Below are 23,906 nucleotides of genomic sequence, written 5' to 3'. Positions count from 1 at the left end.
CGTTTTACGGAGCGAAAAATTGAAAATCACCTGGAATGGCGATCGTTGCGTCTCGAGTTTCCATGGAATCGCCTCGGCAAGAAACGATTTGGCAACCGTCGAGGCTGGCTCTCTCGCGGTCACGGAATACCGAGCAGCTCCGCTGGCCCGAGCTCGCGTTTTCGTGGAAGCGTTTAGCATTTTCTCTCGTTCGACGGCGAGTCGGTCGAATCCCGACGTTTTCTATTCCTCAATTTCGTCACGCGGCGCTGTTCCCGGTCTTTATCGGGCCTCTCCTCGCGAGGCTTTTGCGAAACCAGGGGGTCGCGTGCTCGTCGCGTCGCGTAGCGTCGATTCGATCTAGTACACGCGCGTCTCGCGGAGAAACGATTAATTATCATTACTGGCTCGTCAAGCACCGCCTCGGGGCCTGACAGGCTTCCCCGATGCGACTCCTTTCCAGCGAATTAATTCTTAACCCGTAGCGATTCGCGCGCACGCATGTTCGCTGTCATTCTCGCGATTTGTGGAGCGTGATGTTCAATACGCGACACAGTTTCTGTTCTGTTCCCCGCGATGGACGTTTCAGCGTCGAGCTGACAATGGCTCGCGAACATGTGTTCGAGAATAATTTATAGATAACGGTAGGCAAAACTGAAGTCGAACGTAGTTGGCGAATAAGCATTGCTCTGCATTCGATCTCTCTAAATATGGTATAACACTTTATCATATTAACACGTCGATGTCACGAGAATTTAGAACGTTTCGACAAAATATTACACTATCATCTAGCTACTTGTCTTGCTGAATACTTCTATTCGACATCAATGTTCTTATCATAATTATTTTCAAGTAATTCCAAAACTCCGGTCATCGGTGACCAGCGCAACAGTAAATATGTTCATATCGAGTAATTTCCAAACCACATTACAATATAAAACGGTAGAATAGAAACTTATCAGAGGATAACACTTGCTACTCTAGACCAACAATAAGCGTCAGACTTAAAAGGACGTGAAAAGTAAGGACTCTCTCCGAAAGTCAGCTCGACGTCTTATCGATGAAAATTACCAGCGATAGATTGGAAATCGGGGAACACCGGTTTGGCGGCGCGCGAACCGAGATTCCACGCTGCCGTTTTCGGTCGTCGCCTTTCTACGTAACGCGAAAGGGAATGCGCGGCCGGCAGATTAGTCATCGGTGAGAATTTTAACGGAGCCGGCCAATTAAGTCCCCGTCGCGAAACGAGATGCGAGTCGCTGATGCGACCGCTGCGCTGGAACGATCGATCACGGCCCGGCCGTGAGGCAATTAAAAACTCGCTGCTTTCTTCCTTTCGCGATCGCGGCGAGCCGATCGAGGGAAATTATCGGCAAGGAAAAAGCTCGCGCTCGGCGATGCTTCTTTTCGCCCGCGGGATAGGCGATGCCTGCCGATGTTCAGTCACGCAGAACGCGGGAACGGCGGAACGGGTTCCGATAAACGGGGGTTTCGCGCGCGATTTTTCGTGTCCGCGCAGAAAATCCGCTGGTCGTAGAACTGACCTTCCGACGTGGTCTGAAAAATCCCGCGGATTCCATGTCAGTGGGTTAATTGCGCGTGCAGCGCGAACACTTCGCTCGAACGCATTCTTCTTAGCGTTTAGGAAACCGTTACCGGTCGCGGAATAGCGCGCAGTCTCCGTTGATTGATCGTTAACGGGTCAGGCTGCATTTATATGTAAGTGCCCCGATCGTTTCCGCGACGGTCGATGCCACTCGAGCGAATCCGTAGCGATGGCGCAGCTCAGACCGACGTGCGAACGCGTGAAATTTATCGGTCGCTCAAGGTTTTGTGTACCGCGCAAACGGCACCGGTGACAGCGTTGAAGCTTTCGTGTCTCGCGGTGGCAACTTGTCTCCGCTTGTCGCTGCTCGTCAACGTTTCAATCGAATACGCGTCTACATCGGAGGAAACTTTCCGGAGATCCTGTAGACTTAACCCATTCGCTACCAGTACTTCTCTCAATAAGTCTCCGATACAATATTTGATCAAATGAAACGTATCGTCTTTACGAAATACAAATGGTAATCAAGAAACAAAATCTCTGACTTTCCGCGCGTTATACCATGCGCTTCAGTATTAGATGAACACGTGGGTTAATGTAATTCACTCTTTTTCGCAGAAAATATAAACCATCGATCGTTTCAAGTATGCGACGCTAGTACCGAATGTGTTAAACTGCCATTGAGGATCTCTCATTTTCTTCTTTATCTCTTGAAGTTTATTATACTTACTCAGGTTTAGGAATTGTTTAAATTGGACTCTTTTAAATAATGCCAATATTGACGGTAAATATCCGGTATGCAACGAGGCAACGCCTTAAAGTCTTTAGAGGCTTTCCACAGTCGCCGAGGATCACGCGCAGATCCTAGAGGTTTTTGAAAGATATTCAAGGATATTTTAAGAACGTAGAAAGCCACTTATCTTTCCGAATGACTATGGTTTATCGTCGTATCAGCTAGGAGATTGATCGCGCGAGATAGCATCCGCAAATAGGCGTGTACTTTGTAAACGAACGATCATTAACGCGCGCGAAGTAACGATTATTAGCTAGATCAACGTCAAGATTCTGCCTTCAGGTTCACGGGCCGAAGTAAACGCGTAAGGTGTGCACCGCGCGTAATACGATTCGAACGACACACACGGCGACTTCGGAGGTCAATCGAGTGGGAACGATCTAATCCATTAGCCTGCGTTAAATTGTCCCTATCCTCGGCCAGAAACCCGACCGTTAAGTCGCCTGACATGCGCTTGGAACCACCCACGCGCGCCGTCCTTCCCGACCGCTCGTTTATCTCGCCTTTTTCGCTCCGAAGATCATCCTGCTGACCTAGAGAATCGAGTGGGCGGGTTTCCTTCTTCTTAATCCCCGATTCGCAACAATTAATTCTTGCCTGCCAGAACGTATCGCCTTGACTTCGATCCGAGAATTATAGCACGTCTTTTTGCGATCCCACTGTTATCCTCGGTTTTTTCGACCGATCCGAACCGGAACATGACACGCCCGAGTCACGGTCGAAGCGAGGTCCCCTGAACTGATCGGATCGAGAAGTTCCGCGCGACATCGCCGAAGTTCTACACAGCAGACGCCGCGCCGAAAGCAATCGCTCAGCGAAAAAATCTATTTCCGAGCGTGCGTTCGGTAACGTTGTGCAAATACATCACGGATTTCGAAGCACGACGGTTCCAGGAACTTTACTTTCGACGAGATCAGTGGCCTCTCATTGGGTCGCGCAAATTTAGACCGAGTAAACGTCTATTCTCGAGTGCGTAGCCCGGCCGAGCGGAGATCTACGCGATCGGCGAAAATGCATTGTCGACGGTACCAATGAATCGGAGATTTTCAGCAATCGAACAAACGTTCGGATGATAAGTAGATAGATCACAGTGTCATCTTCCAGCAAGATCCTCTTTCTCAGTAGATCCTCTTTTTCGTCAACGCTTTTGTAGCCTAGTCCTCTTGGAATAGGAACGATATGGGTGGCGCATCGGCGACGCCGATAAAATCGTCGCGTCTCATCGTCGAGAACTATCCGGACACCTCGGGGATCCAGTCCATGAATCATCCAGCCGTGAATCCAACCTGCTTCGCAAAAGAAGCCGGACAAACCGGGCCAAGTTGGAGCCGTTGTCATAAAGATAATCACCACCTCCGCGCTTTCCGTTGTGCGCAGCTGTTAATCCTCTCCGAGCCGGCTGTTGTTTTCACGGGTGACCGGCGCGCTGCGACATCGTGTTAACACCGTCCTGTTATATAGAACGGAATGTCTCCCGCGACCGCGAGAAAACGTGCCACTCGCGCCGCGAAAACCGGGTCACTGCCTCGGGATTTTCCTATTTTCGTCTGCCTCGATGCCACCTCTGAGACCGTTTCGCTCGTGTCTCTCGTTGGTTACCTCGAGTCTCGGGGATCAACAAAGTTTATCAACTTTTCTCGAAAACCATCCAATAACTCCATCGTTCCCACTGTCCGCGCCTGTTACAATTAGGACCAACAGCGCGACGCTCCGAGCGCTGTCCGCTCGGAGAGTTCTCTCTTAACGACTTCATTGTGAACGGCATAAAGCGTAAACAGTCATTAGAATCTTTAACCTCGAGCGTTAAGCGGCGGAAATACCGGTGGATCCGTGCTTCCTGTCGCCGCTCGCAGCTTTCTACTCGCCGTATCGTGCCCGTTGTTTATCGTTCCGTTGTGACGAATTTGGCGAGCGTTAGGTCCCGCGGAGCAAGGCAATTGCGCGGAGCATGCAATTTCGTGTTTAATCTCCGCCCGGTGATAGCGTGCAATCTTACGTCACGTGCTCCAGGTGTCCTCCTTGAGTCCTCACGTAAGTGTGCTAGAAATTCTACCATAGGATCCCGGAAGATTGATTTTTCCCCGCGAAAGAGCCATTAATTTTCTCCGCGAGAGAGCTATAAATTTTCCCCGCGAGAGAGCTACCGTTTCGCTACTCCCGTTCTTATTTTTCGTTGCAACCACTTCGCTCTGCGTTATTTGTTCTGCTTGTTTCATTTATTCCGTCTCTACTCCACCCCAGACATTCCATCCAATCGTCCGTCTAGAAAAAACGAATCGAACTCGTGCCCTCCATCCATTAACTAACGGATCCCCGAATTTGATCTCATCAAGGCATCCCCATTGTCGCGTTCCTCTCAAAGCGGATTCCTTTCGCTTCTGTCCATCATATTGACCACCGAGTCCGGCAAGTCTCCAGTTAACAGGCTAATTGCCGTCGCGTCTGGTGTCACCGAGCGGCCAGCAATCGGCCGCCTAGCATTAGCTCCCTGGCAGGCAGGCTTAGAGTGTCCTGAACTTGGAAGAGCGCGGCGTAGGCAGACCGTGTTCGCCGGTTCATCGGAATTCCCTCGATTTCAGCTGGCCGGCCACTGATAGTTTTCAACCGGCCGATGTATAATGCATCGCGCGCGTCCCGGCCGATCCGCGCGTCGCATGGCGATCTCTCATTCGCGCCCGTGTTCTCACGAACCGATCGTGCGCTCGCGCGCGCGATTCGAGCGGTCGCCTCTCGTAGACGTTCGCATAGGCGCGCGGCTGGTTCGCATTGGTGGCGTGCGTCGCGTCGCATTCGACGGAACGATTCGACTGTTAAGCGAAAGGAACGAGCACACGCGATAGAAAGAGAGGTGCTCGGCGAGCGAACGTGGCAGGGAAAGAGACGGAGACTGTCGCGGTTCGACGAATTGGTCGAATCGGCCGTTCCAGCATGGGCGAGGCCTAGAACGCGCGCGCTAGCCGCACACTCGCGCGGTCTCGTTGCGGACCGCGTCCACGTTCGCACACTTTTTTGCGGCGCACACCGACCGGTAGTTTTATTAAGACCATACCGGTCGCGTGTGCAGCGCCGGGGACCGTGTACCGGGTGTTTGCAAGGAAAACGATGTGGTTCTTCGACTGCGTCCGGGAACAACAAATTGCGGCGCAATCGAGCGTCGCGTGGTAGGCATTGATTACAGTATCGTTGGGACTGGTGGACGTTTCTTTGAAACTGTATGATCCATAGATCGCGCGGAAAGGGACAAGTTACCTTTGAATTTCCTTTGTTCTACGTTTCAGAGATGTAGAGATTCTAGATTTTGTAGGTGTAGAGATTGTATTTTGCGAAGATGTTCGTCGTAACCGGTTAGGTGTTTTTGACGAGTATACCCGTCACGAAGAAATGGTTTTATGACGCGTACACTTGTCAAAACAGCTGTAACTTACGGTTTGCGATACACTTTAGGTACAACTTCTCAAAGAGGTCGCAACAGTTAACTGATCAAAAGGGAATGAAGTGCAGAGATGTTTGAGAGGAGGATCAAACGCGAGAAGATTCGTCGCTTTCGCTGACTTGAGCAAAAATGAGCCCATCGTAGTTTGCCAGTCTCGAATGGACGCGTTCCCTCTCTATCCACCTTTTCCCCACCTCTGTCAGCGCACCCGCGAGCGGCGAGGAACGGAGAGCGGTCTCGATATGAAAGGAGATCTCCTAGCAATTTTGTACCCATAAACGCAACGTTGTTCAAACTTCGCGCTAAATACTCGTTAACCTTGCCACGAATATTCGAGGATTCCTCGTTAACTTTATTGCTCGGCCATCAATTTCTCGGACGACGCTATCGAACGTCCAGCGCGTTTTATCGTTGCTTTATGCCCTTTTTTATGGACAGTAAACGTTGCGCTTAAAAGTGTACTTAATTCCGATGTTCTTATCGTAACCGACTCGAGCCGGAATGCTCGATATATCCGTTTCCCAGGGAATTTTTCGCCGGGCACTAATCGATCCGCGCGTAAATTCGAGAATCGGATCCACTGGTTTAGAAACACGCTCGATCGGCGCGCGAGTTGCCCTCTCGCCACGGTGTCGGGCTATATATACTTACTTGGTGTGGCCTTCGGTCTCCCGGTTGCATGACAATCATAGCTCCCGATCCATTATTGGCAACTGTTTATTGAGTAACGATGTTTTGGCAAGCGCACGTGTTTCGTGCACTCGTCGAAAGGGGAAAACTCTCAACTGCGACCGTTAAATGCGTTTCATTTCTGACTGTCGTCTTTTTATTCTAAGTAACGAATTAATCGGATCCGCGTAGGTAACTGTGGAATATCGCGATCTTTTCTAAATTCGTAGCTACAATAGGATCTCGGTTAATTGTTCTACGCAATGCAAATTATTCAACCTTGGTAATCTGCAAACTCGATGATTCGGACTTACTAATTTTACACGCATGTTCCGAATTATTTCTGTTCGAGGCTCCGTTCATCTGTTAGTCGTGCAATTACATTAAATTTACTTACTCAACGATTACTAATTACTAATTCTATTCTAATTGCTCGACAGTTGTGTTTCGGTTTTCTTTGATACAACTGATATCGGTCGAACGATAAGTATGCGGTGAGCGAATAATTGATAAAACTGACCGGGAAAGTGCCTCTGTCGAAACTAGGTAGAACGCAGAGGGATCGAGCGAGGAGCTTCGGGAACGAGAGCGTCGTCCAGGCGAAACGACGTCCGACGCGCGTTCAAGCTCGAGTGATCCGACCGTCGCGGTCGCTTTCTTCCAATTCCAACGGAGGCCCCTCCTAAACGGTAATTGGCCAATGATGCAATTCTCCGAATTGAAAAAATTAGCCCGGCGACCGCGTGCCGCGCTGAAAATTCTGTCCAAGTGGGACCGTTTACCGCTCATCAAACGGATCGCCCGCCGGCCGAGCACGGTCGCGCCGCTTCAATCTAGCCGAGACGCGGCTGATGCGAAAATGATTGGAAAAGGAGCGCGTTTGTGCGTCATCGGCTGAAATTCTGATCGAGCTTGAAGTCCCTATCGTTCCCCTTAACCAGTTAATCAGCCAAGAAAAAGGAGTTCCGCATTTGACTTTGTAAGTTCGACGATTATTCGAATCCTTGACGATCGTCGTTGTCAACTGTGTCACGCTAATAGCCACTGATAAGATTCCTTTACATATTCGAGTCGTTCGAAGAACAAACTACGTATGAACTCCACTTTTCGAAATTTTCCACATTCTATCCTTAAGACTTTCAAACGTTCCTTACGCGATTTAATTAAACCCGTCTGCTGCTTGCAGTTAACTATTTTAGCAAATGAATTGTTCGTTTTAATTATTCTACTGGATTAAACTAATTGCAATGAAACTTCCGTCGCAGTTCGAAGAATCACGGTCGACTCGCTTCGATTTCGATTCTATCCGCGACACGCTAGCAGCACGAGAGCACGCTTAGTCGCAAAATTGGCCGATAAACGCGGGTAATTTCGATCGCGAAGATGGCTCTCTGCGGTCGCGCTCTCTTCCGCCTCTCGACGAGAACGGTCTGGCTCTCGTGATCGATGTAACGACGCTCATTGTCCCGTAATGAGGCTGGGAGGGACAGGATGTACGTTGCGTACGCGTTTCGAACAAACGCACGCCGAGCGGATTCTCGCGCGAAGAGAAACGAAGAGGGAGACAGAGAATGAGACTCGATCGGCTATCGATACACGGCCGGATCCGCAACACGCGTTCATCGAGTACTGCTAGATCGATGGCTAGCCTGAGGAATTCGGTCGATCGATCTGTTTTCATTTTGTTCCGGCTAATATTCTGTCGGTTTTGTTTCCTAATTCTTGACATTTTCGATCGCTAATTTACTGTTCGTCGATATGGCTGCACGTAACCGATCGAAACTATGGAACTGTAAACTAGGAAGACACCTACTGCACCTGTGCGATTCCGTTAGACGTCAAGTCGTCTCTCTACTGTACCAGAGGCGCTTTAGACCGCGGTGAGAACTGATCAGATTAATTGTCCGCAAAATTCACATGATTTTTCTACATTTAACATATACTCATATTACCCTTTCGTATTATTATTCGTTCACATTTCAACGTTGCCGCGTCAAATGTCAATGTTAACACCAATCGTTTAGCCTTATGTAAATTATTTATGTCACCACGGCCTTAGTGAAACCGCGATTGCGACGCGGCACGCCGGCTGTTCGAAAGTTCCGAAGTTGCGCGTCGACTGAGCGTCACGATTCGCGTTCGGCTGCGACGACGTTCAAACGATGCGTTTAATGATTGATGTACCGAACCCGTCAATGATACCGGATACTCAATTTTTTAAACATCACTTAATAACTCGATTTAGATTTGTGCAATTGTTCGAATAAACACTGTAACACTCTATCTTCGAAGCTACAATTTTCTCGATCTATCATCAGTTTATATAATATATAAACCGTAGTTCCCTGGAACCAATAGAATAAATTGTAGAATAAACGTCCGTAAATCTAGTATTAACGACACAATCCCAGAGTTGCTAGAACGTCTCCAATTCTCGTGATATAAATGTTTATCAGATGGTCGACCAATACGTTCGATCGGGGGAAGGAAGAAAACAAAAATCACAAGCCACTGCGAACCACGATGGCAACTTCTATTCCGAATACGTATCGCCTCCCATTCGCTAGCGTTCCGCTATCGAAAGTTTAATTACAATATAAAGAGCTTCCTCGCTGGAGCGTACATATTCGATGCGCGCGGCGATTCACTTTCAGTCGAATAAGGCCGGTTTTAAAGCGTGTCCCGCGGGGAAGATGCGCCTCGCGGTTGTAGATTCGCCCGGTCGCAGCAATTTATAATCGTGCGCCGCGCCGCGCAGTTTCGCTCGCGCGTTCGGGGAGGAACGGAGAGGAAAAGGGTTGGCAGGGGGGGGCCGCAGCGGAGGAAAGAGGTAGAGAAAGGCCGCGCGAAGGTTACGGGGCGAAAAGAAGGAGGGAACGCGTCGAAAACGAGGGAAGAAGAAGGACGGACCGGTATAATTATGCAATTTAGATTCAGCTTTACGATTCCGGTTTGGCTTTATTAAAAGCGAGAGTGGGCGGACTCACGGTTTCCTCTTCGATACCGGGAACACGGTCTGGCTCCGCGCCGCTTGTCCGCGAGCAAAAACTCGCAGATAACGCGCGATGCTTGTTTAATCGCGACGTCGGACGGCATATCGCAGCTCCGCTGCGGCGGTCGACGGGAGAGGAACGGTCGGAGAGAGAGAAAGAGAGAGAGAGAGAAGATAGCGGACCCTCGATACGTACCCTCTCCCGTTAATCGCAGAAATATAATTTAATTTCGTGCCATTTCATTTATTCCGACTTAACGAGAATGGATTCTTTCTCGCATAAGCATTGAGCAACGTGCAATAAGAATTTCGAGATAGCGAGTTGATTTGTATCTGAAGCTTGACAATGTGAATGACAAAAGGAAGAAAGTGGGGTAGGAGGAAATATGTTATAGTACAGTTGATTGTGCATCTAGGTATCTATTTATTTATTTATTCATTTGACAGGCGGATGCCCTTGAGTCTAGAGAAGGAAGAGATCTAAATGAAGCGTAAGGAGTTCACAAAGAGTTTTAATACAATAGATAACAAGTATTTAAATATCTAAAAACCTTTACGAAATAATTGTAGGATATTTCTATTGGGTTACGAGATTCATCGAATCCGTCCCATAATCCGACGATTGTGTCGTTGCGCGCGTATCTAGTTGCAAACTCAGGTGAACAAACAAGATTGGCGATAGGAAATATCGTTTTACGTTTCGCGTAACGGGCACGCACGTTTTATAATCGAAAAGAATGCGACTCGGGCGTGCGCTCGGCCAGGTTCGCGGCGCAGCAGCAACAATGCGTGCGCTCCCGGAATTCCTGCACTCCGCTCCGGGACACCTCGCGCTCGCATGGAAAAGAGAATTTTCGATATGATTAACGGTACACGCGACCAGGCAACGGTCGATCGAAGCGATCGAGCCCGACGATTGCCGGATTCTTCGGAATCATACCGATCGTATCAACGGAGATCGCGGCCGATGATCTCGGATGATCTCCCTCTTTCTCTCTCTCTGTCTTTAACCTTGCCATCATCGTCGATTACGTTCGACGCAGGTGAGGGATCCGTTGCGCGGCGTTCCGAGAACGACGATTAGAAAGATCGGCGTCCGATGACGCTGTAAACTGTTACTGCACCGTCGTATCCCCTTTATCGTCGTTGAAGCGAGATTAAATTGCATTGTCCTGCTCCGTTAGCAAACGATAATTGCCGCGGCTCGCGCCGGCGTAAGGTTACCTGGCGGGTTAACGTGTCGACTGCCGCGAGAGTCTCGAGCCTTTTGTGTATCACTTATTTTCCCGTGGCAGTGACAAATACAATCGGTTATTAATTATTTGGTACCGCAATATTCTAACATTACGGTATTACTCGATTGTTTAGCCATTCGAATTTTATTCTGGCTGTTAAGTATTTCTATTTCTCCTCTAACTATTAATAATTCCAACTTCATCGTGCAAGTACCATTTTGATGCTTTCCAAATATTCCTAAGTAAATGATGCCACGTTAAACTACGATCGAAAGAAACAACGTCGATGCAAATTTCCAAGGAGAACTAAAGATCAAACATTTCTACTGTATATCAGTCGTATTGTACATTGCGATTGTTTCCAAGCGATTCAAAGGGTTCAATCGTCACCGACCATCGCAGCAGACGCGTTAAACGGCCGCGCAGCCTGAACGGTAAGCAAAGTCGAGCGATCCTCGATCGCAACGGTTACAGAAGAGGTGACGAAAGCGCGGGGAATCGCGGCCGACCGCGTTTTCATAGGGGAAAGTTCAATCGCGTTGCCGCAGCGGCGTTCGCGATGCATCTCTCTACGGTTGTTTCTGTATTCTCGTTGCGCGTAATTTACGATTAAAGTTCGCTCGAGCGGAGCCACCAGCAGCGCCTCTGAAATATTCCAGAAAGAATGACGCGGCAGGCGGAGAGGCCGGGTTACACGTGGCGGCCGAAGGGTCGTTTCACCGGTGCAACTTCTGGCTCGCGAATTTTATCTGATCCCGAGACCGGGCTATAGCCTGTTACGTCGTCAGATCGTAAATATCCGGCCGTTGGCCGATCTTCCTCCCGCGGCGAGAGGGACGAACGGAGAAGGAGCGAGATCGACGGATTAAAAGGGAAGGGGGGCGGAGAGGGAAGAGGATAGAGAATCGTTCGAGTCCGCGAATGGCCGTTTAATCGCGCGTCTCTCGCGTCGTCCCGCTCCGCCTGCGAAATTTCGTGAGCAGAAGAATCCCGACCGGCTGCTGCACCTTTACGCGCGCAATAACAAAGCTATTTCGGGGTCTAACTTGGCCCTCGGGGTCTCGTTTTACGACCACCGCCCACCCTGTCCCCTCCGTCGTAATTAGGATATTCCCGTGGAGTTCTGTCTCCGGGGACATCGGGCCGGCGACCAGGGACAGGTATCGAACGGACGTGGAATCGGTGCCGTTCGGGAAATTACGAGCGATACGTGCTCACGGGATTGCAACGCTTGTTGCCGGGTTTCGCCGTACGGCCTTTCGTTTACATTGAAGCAGCGGGAATTCTTCTCACGATCGGATCATTATCGTTGGCCGAGTCTTTTGTAGAAAGAGTTTGACGCGTTCAGTTTAGGGTACACGAAGATAAGCCGACCGCTCGAATGATTTAACTGTAAGGCATTGGTTTGTAGGATGAGTGGGAGGTTTCTATACCATTCGATGAAACATCGGAGCTAATTAGAATTTAGCTTATAAAAAATTAGAACGAGTCTACGCAGCCTCTGTATTTCGTCTCTGGATGATCCGTTACCTTTGATTGCAGCTACCTGGCGCGTCTCCCGGAGCCATCTCAACCGTGGTCGCTCCCGTGCTGTTGAAGTACCGGGTCTGCAGGCCCAGATTGTTGCTCGCTGGGTCCAGGGCCGAGGTCGATCCCGCGGCCGACGTCGGACTCTTGCACGGGGAGGTTTTGCTGATCGAGGACTCCGCCAGGCAATACGATCCGATAGGAGGTAGGTTTGTTACCTTGTGCGGCAGCTACGTACTTAAACTTCGCCCAGGGCTATGGTAGCCGGGATTATTCGTTTCTGAAGCGCGTAACCTTCCTTTTGGTCGTTCCAGATACCGATCGCAGGTACAGGGCCACGGAGAAGCTCCTGCACGCTGAAGAGGAGTACCACGAGGCTCTGTGCAGTGCCAAAGAGTTGTACGCGAGGCCGCTCGCGCGGAATCATCCTGAATTTCACGATGTCATCTTCCAGCCGCTCGCAGACCTCGCCGTGGTCACTGCCGAGCATTGCCAGAGGGTGAGTAGTTTAAATTGACTGGGATTTTGGATGATCATTCTACGGAATGATCCTGCATACTGAGTCCGGCGCGTACACCAGTTTCGAATGAAGATTTTTTGGTATTCGGAGGCACCGTTTTATCGGGACACGACCGAGGACATCTGAAAGTTAGGGTGTCCCAGACCTTGGAACGTCGCCCGTCGATGAAATATCGATGACCTTTAAACCTTCAGGCTTGAAGGAACCTGAAGAGGGCTTCCGTTGGTCGCAATGCTTTGCCCATTCGATTTAACAGCCTTAGAACCCACTTTTTTCATTGTTTTTAATTAGGGAACTCGGATGATCCTACGAATGGTAGGTCTCTTCTTATCGACTGCTCGTGACCTATTGGTAGCGTGAAACGAGAGTCTCCGTGGAGAGATGGCGGCACTCGAACCGAGCCGCGTCGACGAAGAATGCGCGGCACCTGTTGCTTCTGCGAAGCACGTTGGCTCCTTTCTCTCGCGTGCGTCGCGCCGCGCAGCGTGTCGCAATTACGCTAACCACGGTGCCCGTAACCTTTTGGAAAGGGAATCGCCGACGATCGAACGAGCTCGGGGACCTCGAGATAAAGCGATCCACGGTCTTCTGTCGAAACGCTCATGGTATTTAACCCTTGACGCCTGGACGCCTTCAATCTCAAACATTCGCTTCTTTAAGCGCGTCAGTTTTTCACATCTGTCTAGTCTCCCCATTATCTCTAATTTAATTCCTCGTAAAAATACATGCCTTCAGAGACAGCTCCTTAAAATTCACCGTGTACGAAGTTTGTTTATATACTCGGTCCTGATCGACGGCAAGGATGCAGAAGGAGGCGAACGAGAAAGAGGAGAAAGGTGAACGGTTCACCAAGGTGTTTTGACTAAAAACACCGTGGAAAAGATTGGCGTCGTGGTCTCCTGGGGGGTGGAGCGAGGTGGGAGCTGCTGATAAGGAGATCTCGCCCGAGGCCAGGCACGTACCTGGCTACTCGGGATGCAACGTTGGACGTGTTTTCTTAGGGCTGACAATAAAGAGTATGCCCCTGTCCTTCGGATGTAAACACAAAGGTACGCCGGCGGAGCTGGTTAACGAGTCGGGATGAGCGATGACGGTGGTTAGCACCCTCATAAATATTGACTTTTACAAGACGACGAGCGTGCTGAACGAGCGAGCCCGCTCGGGCCTGGTCCGGTCTGTCCGGCGTAGAGAGGATGCAACAGCCTCGTAAAGTGAAAAAGGCGCTCGCGTTCGCCGGCCAGGAAGATCGTTCCGCGGGATTCGAGGCGAAACCGACTCGCGGGGAAACGCCTACCTTCTTTATTCGCCGCGCTGAAACGTTCCCATCGATAACCGAACGGGGGCCCCCGCGCAAAAACCGCTCTCGGGAGGCATGCAAATGTTGCCGGCTGAAGGGTGCATCTCGTTGGTTCTCACTCGCTCCTCTTGTCTGACCGCTTTCACGCTCGCGAATCGATTCGTTGCGTCGCGAACCGATGATCGCAATGCGCGTATTAATTGCGCCGGTGCCTAGGTGTTCTCGCGAGCGCATCGCGAGAAATATTTTCGGAAACGCCCCCCGGTCGCGTATATCGCCGTATCGTTTCGATCCGCCGCTTGGTTTTTCCATTGGACGGTTTCCTTTTGCGAAACGGCATTTCCGCCGATCCCGCGCAACTGTCTACCAACGCGGGAAACACACAGGATCGAGGTAAACGCCGAAGGATTACGCGACCCGCGAGCAAAGAGTAAAGCCACCGGGTAACGGCCGATCAGAGTTTCTCGCCGGCACTGCGGCGCAAAACCTCGCGCGCGGACCTGGACGTTAATTAGTGAAAACGCTTCGAATCGGCGGCGGTTCCGAAGCGGATCATGACCCTGGCAGCGCGGCAGCCGGTGTACTCTTCCCTGTACCCTTTTTCTGCCGGCTCGTTGTCGCCTGGCCTGAGGAGAGCGCGAATGGTATCCCCCCTTTTCTCTCTCTCTCTCTCTCCTCGGAGCAATTTCACTTTGGCAGCGCCTCGGGGCCAGCGCGCGGGCAATTAGAAGCAATCGCGCACCTGGAAACCAGCGAGGGAGACGCGTCTTCTTCTCTCGTTCCTCTTGACCGCCGTCTCTCTCGCTCCTGCCCCGTTCTCTTCCTCTGTTTTTCTCTGTTCAGCGAGGACACGGGGCAGAGGCTCGCGAAGAGGAGCGACCGCGAAGGGACGACTACGACGGGTCTTCGCTCTTGTTCGTTTCTTTGGCCCGTTCCCTCGCCAAGGATTCTTCGAGTCCTGCGCGTCCATCCTTGCGGTCCTGCCCGTTTCTTCCTTCTCGTCTCCCGGACCGTTCCCCGAGAAACTTGCAAGGATTCCGCGAACGAGGATCTAACAACGGGCTGCGCTCCTCGCTCCTGCCGCAGCTCATCGTCGCAGCGCCGTCTCTCTTCCGCCGATTCACCGTAGAATTTCGACGAGGACTCGCCGCCCCGGCTCTTTTTGGTCCCGGCCGTTCTCCATTCGTCTCTCTCACACTCTCTCCCTATTCGTTTCCTTCTTTCCATCATTCTCTCTCGCTCCCTCCGCCGCTGTCCGTCCCGGTCTCTGTCCACCGTACACGGTACGACCGTAAATTACGTTTTTGCGGGGCGCGCGGCCACGGTAACCGCGGCTCATACCGGCGTATGGCTGAAGAGTAGCTGCATCGTGATGCGCACGTGCACCTGCACACCGCATGCCGCTCGTTGCGCCGAGGCAGCGGGAATGCGACGACTGCAACCCGGCCGACCAACGCCCTCCGCCGCCTTCGATCTTCCGCCACCTATTGTAATATCCAGCCGGGATTCTCGTTGCTTTCGTTTGCCTCTCGCTCGGGCTTACGGTAAACCGTCGCGACACGACGGGTCGTCGAACGACCGGGAGGGGGGGCAGCTCGATTTTATTAACGCTCCCATCGCGGCGAACACCGGGGGATAATCGAGAATAATCGCGCGCCGCCGACTTCCTCGTTGCGCCCGCGATCTCCCCGTGATTTCTCGAAAAAGAGAAGGGCAGGACGAGAGGAAGAATAAACGTTTTCGGAATTCTACCTCGTAATCGAGATCTTGTCGTCGTTAAAGTACCGTTTTAAGTGCCAGCGCCGGGCCTATCGTCTCCGCAACACGGGGATTTTCTGCCCTGCCGCTTTATTGCACACTAAACCGCGCACAATGCAGTAACGCTGCCGCGGATGCTGCGGGGCAAAACACTCGTCCCCTCCGCCGCGGCGGGACCCGAGGAGAACGCGACGGTGAACGCGGACGCGTTCGGAAACCGGTGGTTTCGCCGCGGCAGCTTTTCTCCGCGGCGTCTAACCGTAACGCTGCAGCCGGAGGAATGAGTGAATTTCGACCGATCACGAAATCTCCAATGGACCGAGTCCGGTTAAAGGGGATTCGATGCACCCGTGCAAGCGTGAAAACGAATTAGCGGCTTCGGATCGGTTCCACGGTGACCGTGACCGATCCGCTTTCACCGAATTCCATGATTAGGTGGTTCCTCTCGTGCGCGTCAGTCAATTAAACCGTGCGAATTTCAGCCGTGGACGGTGATCCGTTTCTGCTGGACGTTCTTCGCGACTGTTAGTATCTTCCCAATAGTTGAATAACTATGATAAAATAATAATAGTGATTATTAGAATGATATAGTAGTAAATAATAGCGAGCGTCTGGTTGAGTCGTTTACTCGCAATTCGTCCACTTTCCTATCTTCGATAGTTGAAAGAAGCCACGAACACCAGATATCGTTGATAATTCCGTTCGGTGTTTGTAGACGGTAATCGCGGCGTGACTCAATACAGCCGACAATCGCCGGAAAAAATCCCTGGCCACGCGTAATCGGTGACGAGAAAGGGGAACGAATCGAAAGACCGCGATCCTGCGATATTTCGTCGCGCTACCGACGCGAATTCCATTGGACCGTCGAGCGATTAAGTAATCGATGATCGCGGGCAGAGATTACAGAGCAGCAACGGTTTCCTTCGGCGTATTACGTTTTCGAGGGACCGTGCCCGCCGGACGCAATTTTATTCGCATTAGGGCGAGTCGGTTTCTCCCCCTTCGTCCACGTTTTCGCGTCGAAAAAAGGAAAGAGAGTGGGACCGAGCGAAAAGTGGAGGGAAAAAAAGGTACGACGAACACGCCGCAGGAAAGTGGACGATCGTCGTCGCGCCGTTTCGTCGGGAAAGTGGACTGGGGATACCGGATCGCCGGGAACGGTTTCGATTTCATCGGTGAGGGTCTCATTTTTCTCGGGCGCGGGCGTGGACACGCGTTCCAGTTTAATTTTTGCCGGGTCGTTGCGGGAAAGGCCTTTACCTCGATATTGGCTTGCGAATGATCGTATGGCGATCGCTGGATGGATTCCTTTTTCGAACGGGACGTCGAAGGATCGAAGGTCGATAACGAAACGTTTCCGTTCAAACAAGACGAAAAATTGGGGTCCTATTAATTTACAGTACTACTTCCGAAGCAATCCAATCGGTTCGCTTCTACTTCATAGAAACTCTGAAACGTTTACGCATTGAAGTTCGCGTGCTACCGTATGAGCCGAAAAACTTCTCAAGCGTGTCTTTTCGACAGTCGTAAAAGAAGAAATCGAGAATGAGTCGTTTCGATCCATCCGGTAGCTAAGAAGCGAAAGGAGTCCCGTCGCGACTCGAATTCCCAGATTTCCGAAACTTGGAACCCCAACGGCACGAGCTACGAAAAACACTGCCATTATGAATTTCTCGGTTTCTCTCGGTTTCTCGTAAATACCGTGCGAAGACTCCACGGACGTGTACATCACGCGGAATGGCACCGGGAAGTTTAATACCCCCGGCCGTTGGCCGCTCCTTCTTGGTCTCCCCCGACAAAGAAATTCCATCGGCGGATTATGTGTAACACGCGTCCCCCGCGTGGTGGCTGCCGGCTTTTAGCGCGAGGATAAGGAAGCCCGGTCATCGGGGAGAGGAGTAATTCTCAGCCACCGAATCGAAGAAAGGAAGAATCGAGGAAATAAAAATTCCCCTTGCCATTGGCCTCTGTCCTTCTGCCGTCCCTTTTAGAAGGGGCATTAATTTTTCGAGCCGCGCAACCGGAGGGTGTTGAGTGGCCGGTCACAACAGCCGAGATACCGGACCGGAGATGATAAATACGTGGATTCGGAGGTTGGATCGTTTCGATTGCATCGCTAATGGAACCAGTCTCCCCTATCGATTTCTAATTCCTTCCCAGCCGCTGCAGAATCTGTTTCTTCGTTCCCTGTTCCCTTTCGGACACTTTTCTTTGCGTGTTCACGCGTTCATCTTGATGCAAGCGACTCTAGAGACACGGTGCATCGATGTCAGATGTTGATGATCTTAATTTAATAAAATAAATCTTCAATAAGTCTTCTAAACAAAGTATTAGAAAAATGAAACTGAAACGAGTCATTGAGTTCCTAAATGTAATGCAGTTTATAATTCCTAATAACAGTATCTATAGGATTAATATCATTGTGATTATGTAAAATATAGGATTACGGCCATCACAAATATATAACGCTGCTAGAGAATGTGTTAACGGTTCATCGATACTGGATGTTGACAATTTTAACTCGATGCAAGTGATTCTATGCAAACGGTGCGTCGATATCAAATATTGAAGATCTAAGCTAGTAACTTACAATGACAATCGCATCGCGAAAGAAGAACGGTCGGTGAACTGTTCTCAAGTTGGTCGCAATCCCTGGCGAAGCCAGGGCGTTAGAGATTGACCGCTTTCCTGCAATAGCGTCTCAATTGAATCGCACAGTAGCCAGCCGCTGCACCGTGCTGCGGCTGGATGCGGCGGCCCGTTTTATCGACGCCGAACGATCGCGAGCCGATCGAAACAAGGTTTCCGGAGCAACGGGCGGCGGTTTTGCTGCCGCGCTAGGCGCATTAATCAAACCGGTGGGCCCCGATGTCGACCGACACCCTAGGAAATCGCGAAACGTTCTCACCGCGGCACGCTTTTATCCCGGACAGGAGAAAGTGCGTTTCGTGGTATACACGCGTCGCTTTCTTAGCCGCGTGTGCTTCGTACGTGTGCACTCCATTCTTCGACTTGACCTCGTCTCTCTCGGATACTCGCCTTCTCCCTCCATCCTCGGCTCCTTTTTGCTCCGACGAGTCTCATAGTTCCAATTCAACTGCAGCGACTCTTTAGTACTTGCTCGAACCTCGAGCCGAAAACACGTGCAGCCAACCTAAATCCGCAGCATCCATTGATATTTCAATTTCATAAACATTTGACGAAAGTTTACGTCGATCCTCGTCTTCCTAATTCCCCGCTTTCGAAGCACTAATCTCCGACATCTGCATGGATGTACACCCATCTTCCAACGAGCAATAAAACAATACCCAATAAACGTCCATCAGTCGAGCGTCAAAAGGATAAACGATTCGGGTTGCATTAAGATCACAAGATCCAGTCGCTACACTCGATGCATTGAACGGATAAAGCATCGAGTATCTCTTTCAGAACTTACAACTTCATTTCACGCTAGCGCCCAAGCCCGAACAATGAACTTCGTTCATTCGTAACTAACCTACGACTGGGTGTCCGCTATATTTCCTAGACACGAGGTAGATGAAATTCCCCCGGAGCCGGCAGCGTAACGATCAGCTTTGAAAAATACTTTCGATACTTTGAATGTAAAGGTCCGCGTTGCATAATCGTGGAATTACGCTCGCGATCCAGCTCGTTAATCGCTGTACCGGTACCGGGGAGCGGGCAAGGTGTGACCGCGAGTTATGAGCTCCGGCCGGCCAGCCGGTTGGTCGCTGAATCGACGTCGATCGTGACGGATCGATAAATTTCCACCGGCGAGTGCGGTGGCAAGGTGGCTGGCCAGGCCCTCCTCCCGCGCTCTCCTCCCTTTGTAACTCGCAATAATCCTTTCTGGAATTCGTATCGCGCCCTTCCCGGCTCGGCTCCGTCCCGCTTCGGGTATATCGGCCCGGCGCTCTTTCTTCGCCGGCTCGGTTCGTTGGTCACGGTAGTCGGTCGGATTCTTTATGACGCCGAAACGATGATCGAGGAGGTTCGCCGACGGGCCGCTCGGGTAGGAGGCGATCAGTCGCGCGTCCAGCATCCAGTGATCAACCAACGCAACGCCGGGAAAGAGAAAGAGAGTCGCTTTTTTCGAGCGCGAATCTACTTTCTCCTGTAACCGAGGCCAACGCTCTCTTCCGATGATGAAGACGAACATCACGGCGCTGTTGACCCCTTGCCTTATAACATCAGGCTCGCTATGGGAGTTTCGATGTTTAGGGAAGCTGGAGAATGCGATTGTCGTTGTGTCGTTGGGAGTTTGGATCGAGCGTTGTCTTCTTGCCACTCGTTGACAAACTTTGGAATACACGTGGATATAGGATTAACACAGAGTTCTTGCTTTCTAATAGATTATACATTGTTTATAATAAAATCATGTTGAGTGAGACTTAGATTTCATAGAAATCTAATGATTTTAAAGGAACCGTGCAGCTGTCGACCTTGTTGCATGAGACTGGATGTAATTCTTCAATATTTTATCACATTCTATACGGTTCCTAAAGCAAATACTCAACTGTTCGAGGGTCGCTTGTAGATCGTCGCTGCCGACCGCGAGAGAAACGATATGTGCCGATCGCCGGCGGTTCGCGATCGTCCAGCTCGAACTAGGACACGAAAGAAACGAGTTCCACGTGGCGCGGCTGCCGCCACGCGCAGTGTTCGTCAATGAAGGAGCTTAAAGGAGGAGGGGGGGAGGCGATAAAACTGGAGGGCATAGAAAATGGATGTACGAGCGGCGATACAACCGATTCATTTCGTTTAATTAGAACGATTACCAGGACTCGGAACGATCGGTCCGCGCGGAGGAGGCCGTATAATTAGCACCCAGAAGGTGAACGGGGATTGTTTGACAGTAATTTTCATGAAGAAATGTTTATCGGGTGTTATGGGACTATTAACGGTGGACCGGACCGAGCGTTATCGATCGTCACCGTGTAGCGAAACGAACCCATCGAGACGGTGCGGGACGATAAACGGGGCAGGTGGTAATCAAGGGCGGGCTAAAAATCGTCGTAGTAACCTAATTACAAATCCGCGGTCCTTTCATCGTTCGTGTTGCATTAATAATCACCGGGGGAGACCGGCACGGAGGGGGTGGACGTAGAGAAAAAATGGAAAGAAGGTCGGGCGTTTATCGATTTAATGATCGCGCGGCGTGTAATTGTTTATGGGGTGCTCGGTGAAAATGGGAGCGCCGAATGAAAAACGTAATTTACATAAATGAGAATGGAAAAGTGTATTTGAATATCGTCCTAGGCTCCGGGAGAAGGGATCGCGAGATAAAGGAGAGAAAAAGAGGGAGGGAGAAGCGAACGAGACCGAGGCAGAGATTATGGTCACGCGGCGGCGCAGGTGCATCCCGGGATCTCGTTTATCGATCGTCAATCTCCCACAAGAAAAAAGTCTTTATAGAGATCGTCCGTGGACTATAAAATAATAATGGTAGGCTGTTGCTACGCCCACGCATAGACCCTAATAACACGTGGTCCGACCTGTTTTTTTGGGAACGCCCCGCGCGTTCTCTTTTTCTTTCTCTCCCTGTTTTTCTCTCTCTCTCTCTCTCTCTCTTTCTTCGCTTCTCCGCGTATTCGTCGCCGGACAGGGAAGAAAACACAGCCGACAGATGCAGGCTGAAAGAACGGGGGAAGATCGTGCTCGCGCGACGTGTAATTAAAACCGCCTCCGAGAGAGGATGCGCGTCTGCGATCGCCGGAGAAAGGGAGCGAGCGCGGCGAAAAATTGGTCACGAGAGAGAATCCCCGAGCCGTGGGCTCCGAGATAATCGCCGCGATCGAGCTTCCACCCGTGGATCGCGGCGATCATCTATCGCTATTCGCGGCGGGCGAGGCCTAGATACACGCTCGCTCGCTCGCTCGGGAGCGCGAGCTGTTCCACTCCGTTCAAAGACTGGCTATGCATTATTATTCGGTCGGCGAACACGGGTAGCAGGGTGCACTTTTTATTTCTTGCGAATATTGGAAAACACGGCCAGGTAACCCGATCCATGATACGCGTGACGTCGACTAATAACGAAGGCGGAATAGATTTTTCTGACGGTTTAAATCGATTCGCGAGAGACGCCTCTGCTGCCCGGCTCATGAATATGAATAATTCATAATTAATCGACGATTGGATTTTCGAGGATAACGCTTCAGCCAGCAATGAATGGGTCACGGAGTGAGCTCGGCTCGGCTCGGCTCGACTCACCTCGCCTCGGATCGACGGGCAGCATAATGCGATGCATAAATGCATGGGCGCACGCACGCAACGTGCCTCGCGCTTAACATAGATACGTATCTGACAATAAGGAACGCATCGACACGCCGACGCGTCGTAACGCCTGCGCCGATGGAACACAACGAACGAGCTTGGTATCTACGTGACAATGCAACGCGCGTCGCGCCGACTGCTACGCGAGCTTTTTCTATTTTTGCTCCTTTCCATTCCTCTTTTTTTTATTCCGTTCGCCAGGGATCGAGTCGTATCGCGTCGCTCGTCGAAACTCGAACGATACCTGCGAGAATTCCTATCGACACTCGGTCCAGATCGACGATTCACCGTCGTCGCCCACGCGATCGGATCACAGTCGATTAATACGTTGACTGCCGCGAGAATTTTCAGCGTTTCGTATAGTATCGCTCATTCTTTCGTAACACGCAGACAAATAGTGGTAGGATTAATTGTTAATGAATTATTATGAGTAGATTTTGCGTTGCACTGTTATCTAGTGGTTTACGTTGTCGAATATTTTCATTTGTTATCAGTCATTTTATCGCAATCGTTTCGAAGGAATTTGGAAGCATCCTCGACCGTGGCAATGAACGTGTCAACGAACGCACGGTAGCGTCGGGAACTTTCTAAAAAATATCTCACCGCGATTCTGCGATCGCCAGCAGACTTTTCAAACGAATTTTTCTAACCGCTTTCTCCCCGGCCGTTGCACTTTAATTAAGCAGCGATTCGTAAACGATGAAATACATAATTCCCGGGGAATGATTCCCAGCGCACCGCTCGCCGCGCCCGTTCCGAGATGCCTTATCGCGTGGTTTACGAGTCGGCTGCTCGTAATTCCAGGTCGGCTCTTTACGGTTCGGATAAGAGAAGGTTGATGACCCGCACGTGGATCTAGGTTCCACTCGGATTCTTTCGTTTTCGTTTTCTCCGCGCCTACGCTCGGACCACACGTAGATCGCTTTCGGATGGTTCTCGATGTTATGGTTCACGTTTCACGCCGTGTTATCGAACCGCTCGCAATCTATTCTAACCGACTACCTTCTTTCATTCACTCCGACTCTTTGTAACGTGTTTCCAACATGTCTGCAACAGTAACAATCGCTGGCGGAGCACGAATGAAACTTACGGGACAGCTTAATGCATGCTGTCTCGCAAAAAGAAAGACAACCGAACTTCACGTCCGTATTTTTCCAAAAGAACCAACCCTGCGCGGCTAGCCTAAATCGAGCGAGTCCGGTTAGCGATCGGTTCGCCGGCCTCGCGCGAAACGCGGCAATTACAGTGCAACAAATTGATCGTTAGCGGCCGGGACGCGCACAGAGGCGACCAGTTTTATTGTGATTATACGCTGGCCATGATAGATACGTGTATTCGTGGCTGGTAGGCAATTAACCGTGGATCGCCGATGATCACCGGCGCGGCGCGGTGCGCAGCGTGATCCGCGCGGGCAGACGGGAGAGGATTTTTCATGGCGGGCCGCGCGTGGAACGAAATGCAAATTCGTGTTTCACGGCGATCGCCCGCCCCGCTCGGCCGTCCGTTTGCCCTGTTCGCCAACAGGCCAAGCTTTATGTTTACGCAACTTTCTCCTGTCTTTATAGCCGCGTTGAAATTAAACATTAACACACCGATTAACGCGACACAGGCTAGCCTCGATGGCCGGCCGAGCGGATGAGCCGGCTACTCGCGTGCCTCCCGACGCGTGTACTGTATAATTGGTATTGATTTACTTATCGAAATGGATGTGTGTAACCGTTAAGCAGGGATCTCCTGTATAATGTTCACTCGTTAGAGAGTTAATCGAGAGTCGGCTCGGCGAACTAATCCCCGATACGTCCCCGGTCGCGACACCGTCGCGTCGCTTGATGCTCGGCCGACCCGTGTTCGCTTGCTTTTCACCCGTGCGCTGAACACAACGTC

At 50.9% G+C, this 23,906-nt stretch overlaps 1 protein-coding gene across 3 annotated transcripts in view; it reads left to right on the top strand.

Moving 5' to 3' along the window:
• The window catches only part of LOC116430652 (uncharacterized), a 201,912-nt gene that overhangs the window by 29,214 nt on the left and 148,792 nt on the right, over positions 1 to 23,906 (top strand). For 2 of the 3 annotated variants that reach the window (XM_031985106.2, XM_031985105.2), the window contains exons 2-3: positions 12,190 to 12,379; positions 12,489 to 12,673. In XM_031985106.2, the coding sequence (XP_031840966.1) occupies positions 12,190 to 12,379; positions 12,489 to 12,673 (375 nt within the window). Of the gene's footprint in view, positions 1 to 12,189; positions 12,380 to 12,488; positions 12,674 to 23,906 lie in introns of those variants that run through there. The other variant, XM_076372206.1, reaches the window with a different exon arrangement.

The sequence above is a fragment of the Nomia melanderi genome, chromosome 11 (assembly GCF_051020985.1).
Source record: "Nomia melanderi isolate GNS246 chromosome 11, iyNomMela1, whole genome shotgun sequence".
Classification (NCBI taxonomy): domain Eukaryota; kingdom Metazoa; phylum Arthropoda; class Insecta; order Hymenoptera; family Halictidae; genus Nomia; species Nomia melanderi.
This window is presented reverse-complemented; position numbering and strand designations above follow the sequence as displayed.